This window comes from Oncorhynchus mykiss, chromosome 21 (genome assembly GCF_013265735.2).
Source record: "Oncorhynchus mykiss isolate Arlee chromosome 21, USDA_OmykA_1.1, whole genome shotgun sequence".
Lineage (NCBI taxonomy): Eukaryota > Metazoa > Chordata > Actinopteri > Salmoniformes > Salmonidae > Oncorhynchus > Oncorhynchus mykiss.
Window position 1 is genome coordinate 43,220,293 of NC_048585.1, and position 11,916 is coordinate 43,232,208.

At 43.7% G+C, this 11,916-nt stretch overlaps 1 protein-coding gene across 1 annotated transcript; it reads left to right on the forward strand.

The window, feature by feature from the left end:
- Positions 1-2,046: 2,046 nt before the first annotated feature.
- LOC118942803 (leishmanolysin-like peptidase 2) lies at positions 2,047-11,916 on the forward strand. The gene is made up of 14 exons (XM_036956512.1): positions 2,047-2,605; positions 4,782-4,875; positions 5,064-5,115; positions 5,236-5,385; positions 5,578-5,715; positions 7,431-7,512; positions 7,805-7,950; positions 9,805-9,988; positions 10,166-10,235; positions 10,371-10,461; positions 10,615-10,719; positions 10,833-10,964; positions 11,047-11,180; positions 11,349-11,916. The coding sequence occupies exons 1-14, from the start codon at positions 2,047-2,049 to the stop codon at positions 11,605-11,607; spliced, it is 2,196 nt and encodes a 731-aa protein (XP_036812407.1). The 3' UTR covers positions 11,608-11,916.

Consider the following 11,916-nt stretch of genomic DNA (forward strand, 5'->3'; position numbering starts at 1 on the left):
TTCCAGTTTCAGCATGACACTGCCCCCGTGCACAAAGGGAGGTCCGTACTGAAATTGTTTGTCTCGATCGGTGTGGAAGAACTTGACTGGCCTGCACAGTCCTGACCTCAACCCCATCGAACACCTTTGAAATGAATTGGAATGCAGACTGCGAGCCAGTCCTAATCGCCTAACATCCGTGCCCGACCTCACTAATGCTCTCGTGGCTGAATGGAAGCAAGTCCCCGCATCTAGTGGAAAGCCGTCCCAGAAGAGTGGAGGCTGTTATAGCAGCGAAGGGGGGGACCAACTCCATGTTAATGCCCATAATTAATAGAATGAGATATTCGACGATCAGGTGTCCACATACTTTTGGTCATGTAGTGTGTGTGTATCTACACAAAAAGGCACACCTACCTTCTCACAGACAGACTGTTTTATATTGCTTTTTATAATTGATCAATTCCATGCAGTTCTGCAAACTGGCAATAATTTTGGGGACCCTCCTGGTTAGTGCATGTATGGCATAACTTGTGTGTGTAATGTATGCACTTAAATGTGATGTATGAATGTTTATAATGTAATTCTCTAGTACATATTGTGTCTAGACTCACAAGACAATCTCTCTCAGTGCCTGAGGTTGGGTTAGACTTGTGCAGTGCAGAACGACGAGGCCCCCCAGGGGCAACAGGCACAACAAACTTGACTTGAAGTCTCACCCCTTTGTGAATCCAACCCACTCTACCACACTTTGACACGATGAACAAATAGCGCATGAAGCGGCGTTTCAGTGTGCCATTTGTATAGCATATTCTTTTGTTTATTTCTCGCTTTTGTCCTCCAGAAATGTACTTTCAATTTTATTTTCTTATTGTTCTGTTTACCTGGTTGTACTGAATGTATTCAATTATACATGGAGTGGTTGGACGATTGCAATCTAATAATAAGATTGTAGAGTGATTTTTTTAAAATAGGGTCTATTTCACTGTACATAGGCAAAGAGATGAACGAATCCACAGAGATTAAACAATTTGCACTTTTATTTGGACTCTTTGTGTGTGTGTGTGTGTGTGAGGTGTGTGTGTGTGAGGTGTGGGTCGAAGAAGGGAAAGTGCAATGTTAGGAAAAGTAAAGAAGTGGTAAGTTTTTAGATGAGGAGGTGGTCTATAAGCCATTGTCCTCTGTCTTCTGGGAATGTATCAAAGACATGTCACATCAGTCTCTCGAGAAGAGCCCCAGGGCGCCATGACGACAAAGTACATTTAAATACCTGGGTGTCAATGGTGGAGAGCTGTTTGGTCACTTGCAACTTGCACCGTTAGGAGAAGAGTGAAGGTGAGTCGGGAGGAAAAGCCATTAAATTTACCGAAGAAGATTGATGAGTATGTTGAGGAATGTCATTTAATTTAGAAAATTCTGCACTCAATTTTTGATGGGGTCGGCGCGAGGCTGGACACGGGGTTCCCAGGTAATTAGAACCGATTCAGTGGGGAGTTAAAATTGTCTAGATGAATTTAAAATAGCAGAGGAGAAAGTGGTCCACTATACAGCACCTTTTGACTAATAGCAAGGGGGAATTGAAAAACTTCGATTTAGGCTTACCCCTTTTCATGAAGTTGTGTAGAAAAGTTATGGAGACTCATTACGCAGTCTGAAACGGGCTCCTCTAGTGAAAAACAGGTCAGACTCTGATTAATTCAAGTGTCATTATCTACATCAGTCAATACTTGTATATTGACTCACCATTTATACATGTTTGAGTGAATACAGTAAATGTTACTAAGGCAACTACAGCATTATTGCGCAATAGTGTCCAAGTGGACTGCTGAAATGCAGTAGTTTACCGAAGATATATTTGGATTTCCTCTCTAAAATCACCTCTAATCCCACATGTTTTTCAAACAACTAATTTAGGATTATCTTGTAGCATGTTAGCTTAGTCCTGCAACTAGCCATTCAAATGACCATTTATATGAACAATGTAGACCTATAATAGAAATCTGTAACATTTAAAAGTAAAAGTCAAAATGTTTCATATAAATGGTCATTTAAATGGCTAGTTGCGGGATGAAGCTCGTAGCTGTTCGATCTACTGCTGATGTCATGTCAGTCCAACAGATCCGTCTCTGTGATCTCTTCCCCGAGATGAGGCTTCTGTGGAGGGGCGGCTCCTGTGGAAGGGCTATGATTATGCCTTCACCCCCCTCCCTCAGCAGGCCGTGGGTTTGGATGGTGGTGGTGGTCATATGGCTCCCTGGTGCTCTGGAGAAGTGTATCTTTGATGAGGTTCAGCAGTCGGTCACAGTGGTCACCACACCCACGGATCCAGACGGACCTCACCCTAAGACGACGGCCAGTAACAATGTTGGGCTTCAGACTCGACTTACTGCTTCAGAGGACACAGCTAATCCTTTTCAAATTCCTTCATTTGCGCTTCAACTTTCTTCATCCCGGAGACACCACAGGAAGCGCACAAGAGAGCTGGCTCCACCCACAAACCATCCACAGCCAATCAGGATCCACACCTGGGTTCCGAGGGATAGCCCTGCCCTGTCTCAGGTGGAAAGCGAGAGACTGGAGCCAGCAGTCAGGGAGGCTGTGGGCATCGTGTCCAACTTGCTGTCAGGTAGGAGAGGAGTGTGTCTGTCTCTGTGTGCTGTGTGTTTGAGTGGATCTGTACTGCACAAAAATATAAACGCAACATGAAACAATTTCTAAGATTTACAGTTCATATAAGGAAATCAGTCAATTGAAATAATTAAATTAGGCCCTAATCTATGGATTTCACATGACTGGGAATACAGATATGCATCTGTTGCTCACAGATAACAACAAAAAGGTAGGGGCGTGGATCAGAAAACCTTTCAGTATCTGGTGTTACCACCATTTGCCTCATGCAGTGTGACACATCTCCTTCACATAGAGTTGACAGGGTCTGTCTGGCCCTGTCCGGACAGGGCCACAGTGTCTCCCGACCGCTCCTGTCTCAGCCTCCAGTATTTATGCTGCAATAGTTTGTGTCGGGGGGCTAGGGTCAGTCTGTTATATCTGGAGTATTTCTCCTGTCTCATCCGGTGTCCTGTGTGAATTTAAGTATGCTCCCTCTAATTCTCTCTCGCTCTCTCTCTCTCGGAGGACCTGAGCCCTGGGACCATGCCTCAGGACTACCTGGCATGATGACTCCTTGCTGTCCCCAGTCCACCTGGTCATGCTACTGCTCCAGTTTCAACTGTTCTGCCTGCGGCTATGGAACCCTGACCTGTTCACTGGAAGTGCTACCTTGTCCTGGACCTGCTGTTTTCGACTCTCTAGAGACAGCAGGAGCGGTAGAGATACTCTCAATGATCGTCTATGAAAAGCCAACTGACATTTACTTCTGAGGTGCTGACCTGTTGTACCCTCTACAACCACTGTGATTATTATTATTTGACCCTGCTGGTCATCTATGAACGTTTGAACATCTTGGCCATGTTCTGTTATAATCTCCACCCGGCACAGTCAGGAGAGGACTGGTCACCCCTCAGAGTCTGGTTCCTCTCTAGGTTTCTTCCTAGGTTTTGGCCTTTCTAGGGAGTTTTTCTTAGCCACCGTGCTTCTACATTGCGTTGCTTGCTGTTTGGGGTTTTAGGCTGGGTTTCTGTACAGCACTTTGTGACATCGGCCGATGTAAAACGGGCTTTATAAATACATTTGATTGATTGATTGATCAGGTTGTTGATTGCGGCCTGTGGAATGTTGTCCCACTTCAATGGCTTTGCAAAGTTGGTGGATATTGGCGGGAACTGGAACACACCGATCCTGAACATGTTCAATGGGTGATATGTCTGGCCAGTATGCAGGCCATGGAAGAACTGGGACATTTTCAGCTTCCAGGAATTGTGTACAGATCCTTGTGACATAGGGCATGCATTATCATGCTGAAACATGAGGTGATGGCGGTGGATGAATGGAACGACAATGGGCCTCAGGATCTCTTCACGGTATCTCTGTGCATTGAAATTGCCATAGATAAAATGCAATTGTGTTTATTGTACATAGCTCATGCCTGCCCCCATAACCCAACTGCCACCATGGGGCCTTCTGTTCACAATGTTGACATCAGCAAACCACTTTCCCACACAATGCCATTCACGTGGTCTGCAGTTGTGAGGCCGGTTGGACGTACTGCCAAATTCTCTAAAACGATATTGGAGGCGGCTCATGGTAGAGGAATGAACATTCAACAGCTCTGGTGGACATTCCTGCTGTCAGCATGCAAATTGCACGCTCCCTCAAAACTTGAGACATTGAGACATCTGTGGCATTAGGTTGTGTGACAAAACTGCACATTTTAGAGTGGCCTTTTATTGTCCCCAGCACAAGTTGCACCTGTGCAATGATCATGCTGTTTTAAACAGCTTCTTGATATGCCACACCTGTCAGGTGCATGGATTATCTTGGTAAAGGAGAAATGCTCACAAGCAAGAATGTAAACAAATTTGTGCGCAAAAGTTTAGAGACGTAAGCTTTTTGTCTGAACGAAAAATGTCTGGTATATTTTATTTCAGCTCATGAAACATGGGACCAACACTTTACGTGTTGCGCTTATATTTTTGTTCAGTGTATCTACTGTGTGTGAATGTTTCTCAGTAGGAACATTATTGTGTGTGGATGTTTGTCAGTAGGAACATTTATTGTGTGAGTCTTTGACTGAGTCTTGGTGACTTTTGTGTCACGTTTGTGTGTAATAACAATGTAATGATGTATTCATGTGTGGATAACTAAGTATTTCACTGATAATTTAATACTTGCTGTCCCGACAGTAAACAGAGTCCCTGGTCATCTGCTGCTCAGCAGAAACATCAACAAGTACTGCAAGTTCATATGGCGGAACGCCAGCGCTGCCAACTATAACAAGTCTGTGTGTTACAACTGTATACCTAGCTATATGTGTGTATTTGTCCATTTCTTTACATAGTAAAATACTGTCTCTGTTTATACAGTATGTTTCTCTTGTCTTATACTTTCTGATACAGTATATTGGATTTTCTACTGTTATTGGTCGGTGAATCATTTCAACCAATCAAAGATTTCCATTTCCGCAGGTGTGGCCGAGCCAATGAGAACTACAGGACGGAGACCTGTCTGGATGTCATTGTGAGTAGCAGCATCTGAACCCTCTCTCATATCACACAGAAAGGGAGATGCTGTGTTATTATTAGTCCTTTGATGGAAATCATGACCTGCCAGTGAGGATGCACCACCATTGATTGACAGATCCCAGATGATCACCTGAGGGGTTGTTCCGTGTACTCAGAGCCTGATGCACCAACCATGACTGTGATAAGGCCTGAGGGGGCGGGACTTCCTGACACTGACTTCCTACTTTACCTCCACGCGCAGAGCACCGACAAGTGTCGAGCGGAGGTGAGGGGTTCCATGTAAATCAACTTAGTTGGTGACTGTCAACATAGCTCTGGTTGTCCTTAGGTACAGATCTAAGATCAGCAGATATCCTTACCAGCATACCCTCACCAATGAAAAGCAATACGATCAGTAATGAACTCAGGTCATAAAATACGTTGACTGTCAATGTATCACTTTTTCCTCTTCGCTATTCATATATCCCAGCCCAGTGTGTTGGCCTATGCAGTGCACTGCCAGACTGACTCCCAGGGTCGACCTCTGGCTGGAGTGGTGGTCATCTGTAGGGACAGACTGACTGGGGAGGGATATAGCCACCAAGGCACTGTGCAGGTAAAATAACTGTAATTGTGTGTGTGTGTGTGTGAGATATGTATATACAGTGCCTTGCGAAAGTATTTGGCCCCCTTGAACTTTGCGACCTTTTGCCACATTTCAGGCTTCAAACATAAAGATATAAAACTGTATTTTTTTGTGAAGAATCAACAACAAGTGGGACACAATCATGAAGTGGAACGACATTTATTGGATATTTCAAACTTTTTTAACAAATCAAAAACTGAAAAATTGGGCGTGCAAAATTATTCAGCCCCCTTAAGTTAATACTTTGTAGCGACACCTTTTGCTGCGATTACAGCTGTAAGTCGCTTGGGGTATGTCTCTATCAGTTTTGCACATCGAGAGACTGAAATTTTTTCCCATTCCTCCTTGCAAAACAGCTCGAGCTCAGTGAGGTTGGATGGAGAGCATTTGTGAACAGCAGTTTTCAGTTCTTTCCACAGATTCTCAATTGGATTCAGGTCTGGACTTTGACTTGGCCATTCTAACACCTGGATATGTTTATTTTTGAACCATTCCATTGTAGATTTTGCTTTATGTTTTGGATCATTGTCTTGTTGGAAGACAAATCTCCGTCCCAGTCTCAGGTCTTTTGCAGACTCCATCCGGTTTTCTTCCAGAATGGTCCTGTATTTGGCTCCATCCATCTTCCCATCAATTTTAACCATCTTCCCTGTCCCTGCTGAAGAAAAGCAGGCCCAAACCATGATGCTGCCACCACCATGTTTGACAGTGGGGATGGTGTGTTCAGAATGATGAGCTGTGTTGCTTTTACGCTAAACCTAACGTTTTGCATTGTTGCCAAAAAGTTCAATTTTGGTTTCATCTGACCAGAGCACCTTCTTCCACATGTTTGGTGTGTCTCCCAGGTGGCTTGTGGCAAACTTTAAACGACACTTTTTATGGATATCTTTAAGAAATGGCTTTCTTCTTGCCACTCTTCCATAAAGGCCAGATTTGTGCAATATACGACTGATTGTTGTCCTATGGACAGAGTCTCCCACCTCAGCTGTAGATCTCTGCAGTTCATCCAGAGTGATCATGGGCCTCTTGGCTGCATCTCTGATCAGTCTTCTCCTTGTATGAGCTGAAAGTTTAGAGGGACGGCAGGTCTTGGTAGATTTGCAGTGGTCTGATACTCCTTCCATTTCAATATTATCGCTTGCACAGTGCTCCTTGGGATGTTTAAAGCTTGGGAAATCTTTTTGTATCCAAATCCGGCTTTAAACTTCTTCACAACAGTATCTCGGACCTGCCTGGTGTGTTCCTTGTTCTTCATGATGCTCTCTGCGCTTTTAACGGACCTCTGAGACTATCACAGTGCAGGTGCATTTATACGGAGACTTGATTACACACAGGTGGATTGTATTTATCATCATTAGTCATTTAGGTCAACATTGGATCATTCAGAGATCCTCACTGAACTTCTGGAGAGAGTTTGCTGCACTGAAAGTAAAGGGGCTGAATAATTTTGCACGCCCAATTTTTCAGTTTTTGATTTGTTAAAAAAGTTTGAAATATCCAATAAATGTCGTTCCACTTCATGATTGTGTCCCACTTGTTGTTGATTCTTCACAAAAAAATACAGTTTTATATTTTTATGTTTGAAGCCTGAAATGTGGCAAAAGTTCGCAAAGTTCAAGGGGGCCGAATACTTTCGCAAGGCACTGTATTTATAAGTAAAATAATTAGCATCTCCTTTTCTCCAGACAGTGATCCATGAGTTGTTCCATGCATTGGGATTCTCCAAAGAACTCTTCAGCACCTGGAGAGACTGCTCCTACTCACAACGTCAGTAACCTTGCTTGTGTTATCATTTGGTATATTACATTTGTATTATAAGGCTATATTCTATTGTGTTACTTTAGAGTGTGTTTTTGTCCAATCCTTTGTTCATGGCTTAACCTGTTAGATTTTTCTCTCTCTGTTGTAAAGGTATCTGTTTTTGTTTTGCTGTGGGTTTGTTGTTGTGTTGTGTGGTTGTTGTGTGATTGAGTTATACTCGGTTGTGTTGTGTGGTTGAGTTATACTCGGTTGTGTTGTGTGGTTATGTGATTCTGTGTTGTCTTATTGTGTTGTGTAGCTGGGATGGGCTGCTCCCCCTGGGGTCAGGTGACTAACACAGATGAGACAGGTCAGGTCAGGATCTACACCCAATCAGTGATCAGAGCCCTGCAGGAACACCTGTTATCTACTGACCCTGACCTTGGAGGACCACTGGAGAACCTGGTACGGACCCTGCCATGAGCCATTAACACACAATATATAGTAGTGCAGAAATATAGGCACTGTAGTCACACTCATGAAATACCGGACTCTCACACTATTCATATTATATACAGTGCCTTGCGAAAGTATTCGCCCCCCTTGAACTTTGCGACCTTTTGCCACATTTCAGGCTTCAAACATAAAGATATAAAACTGTATTTTTTTGTGAAGAATCAACAACAAGTGGGACACAATCATGAAGTGGAACGACATTTATTGGATATTTCAAACTTTTTTAACAAATCAAAAACTGAAAAATTGGGCGTGCAAAATTATTCAGCCCCTTTACTTTCAGTGCAGCAAACTCTCTCCAGAAGTTCAGTGAGGATCTCTGAATGATCCAATGTTGACCTAAATGACTAATGATGATAAATACAATCCACCTGTGTGTAATCAAGTCTCCGTATAAATGCACCTGCACTGTGATAGTCTCAGAGGTCCGTTAAAAGCGCAGAGAGCATCATGAAGAACAAGGAACACACCAGGCAGGTCCGAGATACTGTTGTGAAGAAGTTTAAAGCCGGATTTGGATACAAAAAGATTTCCCAAGCTTTAAACATCCCAAGGAGCACTGTGCAAGCGATAATATTGAAATGGAAGGAGTATCAGACCACTGCAAATCTACCAAGACCTGGCCGTCCCTCTAAACTTTCAGCTCATACAAGGAGAAGACTGATCAGAGATGCAGCCAGAGATCTACAGATGAGGTGGGAGACTCTGTCCATAGGACAACAATCAGTTGTATATTGCACAAATCTGGCCTTTATGGAAGAGTGGCAAGAAGAAAGCCATTTCTTAAAGATATCCATAAAAAGTGTTGTTTAAAGTTTGCCACAAGCCACCTGGGAGACACACCAAACATGTGGAAGAAGGTGCTCTGGTCAGATGAAACCAAAATTTAACTTTTTGGCAACAATGCAAAACGTTATGTTTGGCGTAAAAGCAACACAGCTGAACACACCATCCCCACTGTCAAACATGGTGGTGGCAGCATCATGGTTTGGGCCTGCTTTTCTTCAGCAGGGACAGGGAAGATGGTTAAAATTGATGGGAAGATGGATGGAGCCAAATACAGGACCATTCTGGAAGAAAACCTGATGGAGTCTGCAAAAGACATGAGACTGGGACGGAGATGTGTCTTCCAACAAGACAATGATCCAAAACATAAAGCAAAATCTACAATGGAATGGTTCAAAAATAAACATATCCAGGTGTTAGAATGGCCAAGTCAAAGTCCAGACCTGAATCCAATCGAGAATCTGTGGAAAGAACTGAAAACTGCTGTTCACAAATGCTCTCCATCCAACCTCACAGAGCTCGAGCTGTTTTGCAAGGAGGAATGGGAAAAAATGTCAGTGTCTCGATGTGCAAAACTGATAGAGACATACCCCAAGCGACTTACAGCTGTAATCGCAGCAAAAGGTGGCGCTACAAAGTATTAACTTAAGGGGGCTGAATAATTTGGCACGCCCAATTTTTCAGTTTTTGATTTGTTAAAAAAGTTTGAAATATCCAATAAATGTCGTTCCACTTCATGATTGTGTCCCACTTGTTGTTGATTCTTCACAAAAAAATACAGTTTTATATCTTTATGTTTGAAGCCTGAAATGTGGCAAAAGGTCGCAAAGTTCAAGGGGGCCGAATACTTTCGCAAGGCACTGTATATATTATATTGTGCTTTACCTTTCTCTATCTACCTCGTTACCCATAACTTCTTTCTCACACTTATCTCTCTAAATCTCTCTCTTTCTCTCCCCTGCTCTTTAACACACACTCTGCCCCTCCCTCTCTCTTTCTCCACTCCCCATCTCCCAGGATGTAGGTTCTAGTGGTCTGTCCTCTCACTGGGAGTCCAGGGTGCTACAGGGTTCCATCATGGCTGCAGCCCTGGGGGATCCAGCTGTGGTGCGTGTCGACCCGGTCACCCTGGCCGCCCTACAGGACACGGGCTGGTACTCTGTCAACCACAGCCGAGCACAGGGCCTGGTGTGGGGAAAGGGTGAGGGACCCGCCTGTCCATTGAGACGGATATAACTGAACCAAACAGATAAGGGGGTTTAGAAATAATATCTGTCAAAGAGAAAGAGTGTGAGAGAGGAATATCGTGTGGTATGAGTGATTCTGTGTGTACCTGATTAATGGCGGTAGTGAATTATTGTTTGTGTATCTTTCGTAGGTGAGGGAGCAATGTTTGGATTACTGTCCACCTGCCATGACAACTCCTCCTCATTTTTCTGCACAGGCAGGTAGTGTTATTATTTTATTTGAATATCCCACACTTAACCATACAATAAAAAACAAACCCCATTCTCCAACGTTGTCTAAAGCTGTCCAGGTACTCTACCTCATTCTCTGTTTGACTTGTGTTCTCCATCGCTCAGTGGTTTAGGGTGTCATTATCTTCACCGCCACAAGGGGGAGTGCCAGACTGACGCTCACCTGGATGGGTGCCGCATTTACAAACCTCTAATGGTGGGTCTTCTGCATACTTATTTACTTCAGTTTGACCGTTTCTCTGAACTCTGTTCTCCATGACAAAACAGTATTTCAAACACTCTTCCTCAGCTTCACCTTCTCTCTCTATTTGAACTTCTCCCTCTTTACTTCTCTCTGTGTTTTCCTAAGAGTGAGTGCTGGAAAGAGGAGAATGAGAGAGAGACTGAAACAGAGTGGAGTGGAGAGTTGTACCGTATAGACAGCCGATGCTTCTTCTCTAACCTGAGCAGAGAGGTCAGTGTGTGTGTATTTTATGTGGACTCACACCGCATATATTTGTGAAAAAGTGTATGAAGGTGACACCTACCCATTTATTTTATTTTCTATCCATCTCCTCTCTCTGTCAGAATGTCTCCCTGTCCGTCAGCGACTCTGTGGTGGGGCGTTGTTATAGACACAGGTGTACTGGGCTGAACCGGTATCAGATACAGGTGTCTGGCTCTGACTGGTTGGATTGCCCAGTAGGAAGCACCATTGAGGTAAACTTTTGAGCATACACCGATTTTGCCATTTTGGCCATTAGATTCTACCATGATTTGACATGATTTCTCATTCATTCAGGTGACAGGTTACAGGGGGCTAGTTGCATGTCCCGACAAGAGGTTGTGTTATTACCCTGACATTGGTCTCTCCATCGACAACCAGGACCCCCACTCTCCAGCTGCCTCTACTAAAGGCACAGTGACTACTGAGAAGTGAGTATGGCTGAGTACGAAGTATTTCAGTATCTTTGGTATGGCACAATATGAACTTGCAATGTTGTTATTTTAATCAAGTTTTAAGTGGTCTTTCACTTTCTCAGAGCGCAATACATAATTTATTTATCAGTATAAATAAAGTGTTTATTTTCTTCTCTCCCTCAGCGATCCCCTGTTACATCAGAACACAATCCCTGACCCGAGCCTGACCTTTGACCCTGCCGCTACGTGTGCAGAACCAGGGGTCAGTACAGACACCACGTTGGCTGCAGTCCTGGGGGTCAGTGCTGCTGTCTGTCTCCTGGCTGCCCTGATGGTGGCCTACAGGAGGTACCGCTTTTCCAGAGTCAGGGTGCATGCTGCCCCTGAGGCCCCCAGTGTTCTGCAGTTGCACTCGACCCAAAGTGATTCAAATAACTGCTAATGGAAACTGGGTGTCCATTATAGCACAGTCTTGTGCACGCACTGGTGTAAATGGTTACTTAATCAAGTAGGTGGTGTTTGTTCATTATTTATCAGAGGGGGAAATTGACTATTTGTTAAGTGTTGAACTGTACAAATGAAAAAAGTACAATAGAGTAAAGAGCAATGCGATGCTGAGGTGTTCTAATTGTCCCCTGGATTTGTTGTTCAACATGGATTTAGCTTTAACACTATGTTAACCTGTAATAACAATGAATTATGTGAGCGTTTTCTGTGTCTTATCCCTGTGGTATACATTTTACTCATACAA

Excerpts from the sequence above, each read along its gene's own strand:
- LOC118942803 (XM_036956512.1), top strand. The coding sequence starts at position 2,047 with ATGAAGCTCGTAGCTGTTCGATCTACTGCTGATGTCATGTCAGTCCAA. Across the intron at positions 7,951-9,804 it reads GAGGACCACTGGAGAACCTG|GATGTAGGTTCTAGTGGTCT; the intron begins GTACGGACCCTG and ends CCCATCTCCCAG. Across the intron at positions 9,989-10,165 it reads GGGCCTGGTGTGGGGAAAGG|GTGAGGGAGCAATGTTTGGA; the intron begins GTGAGGGACCCG and ends TATCTTTCGTAG.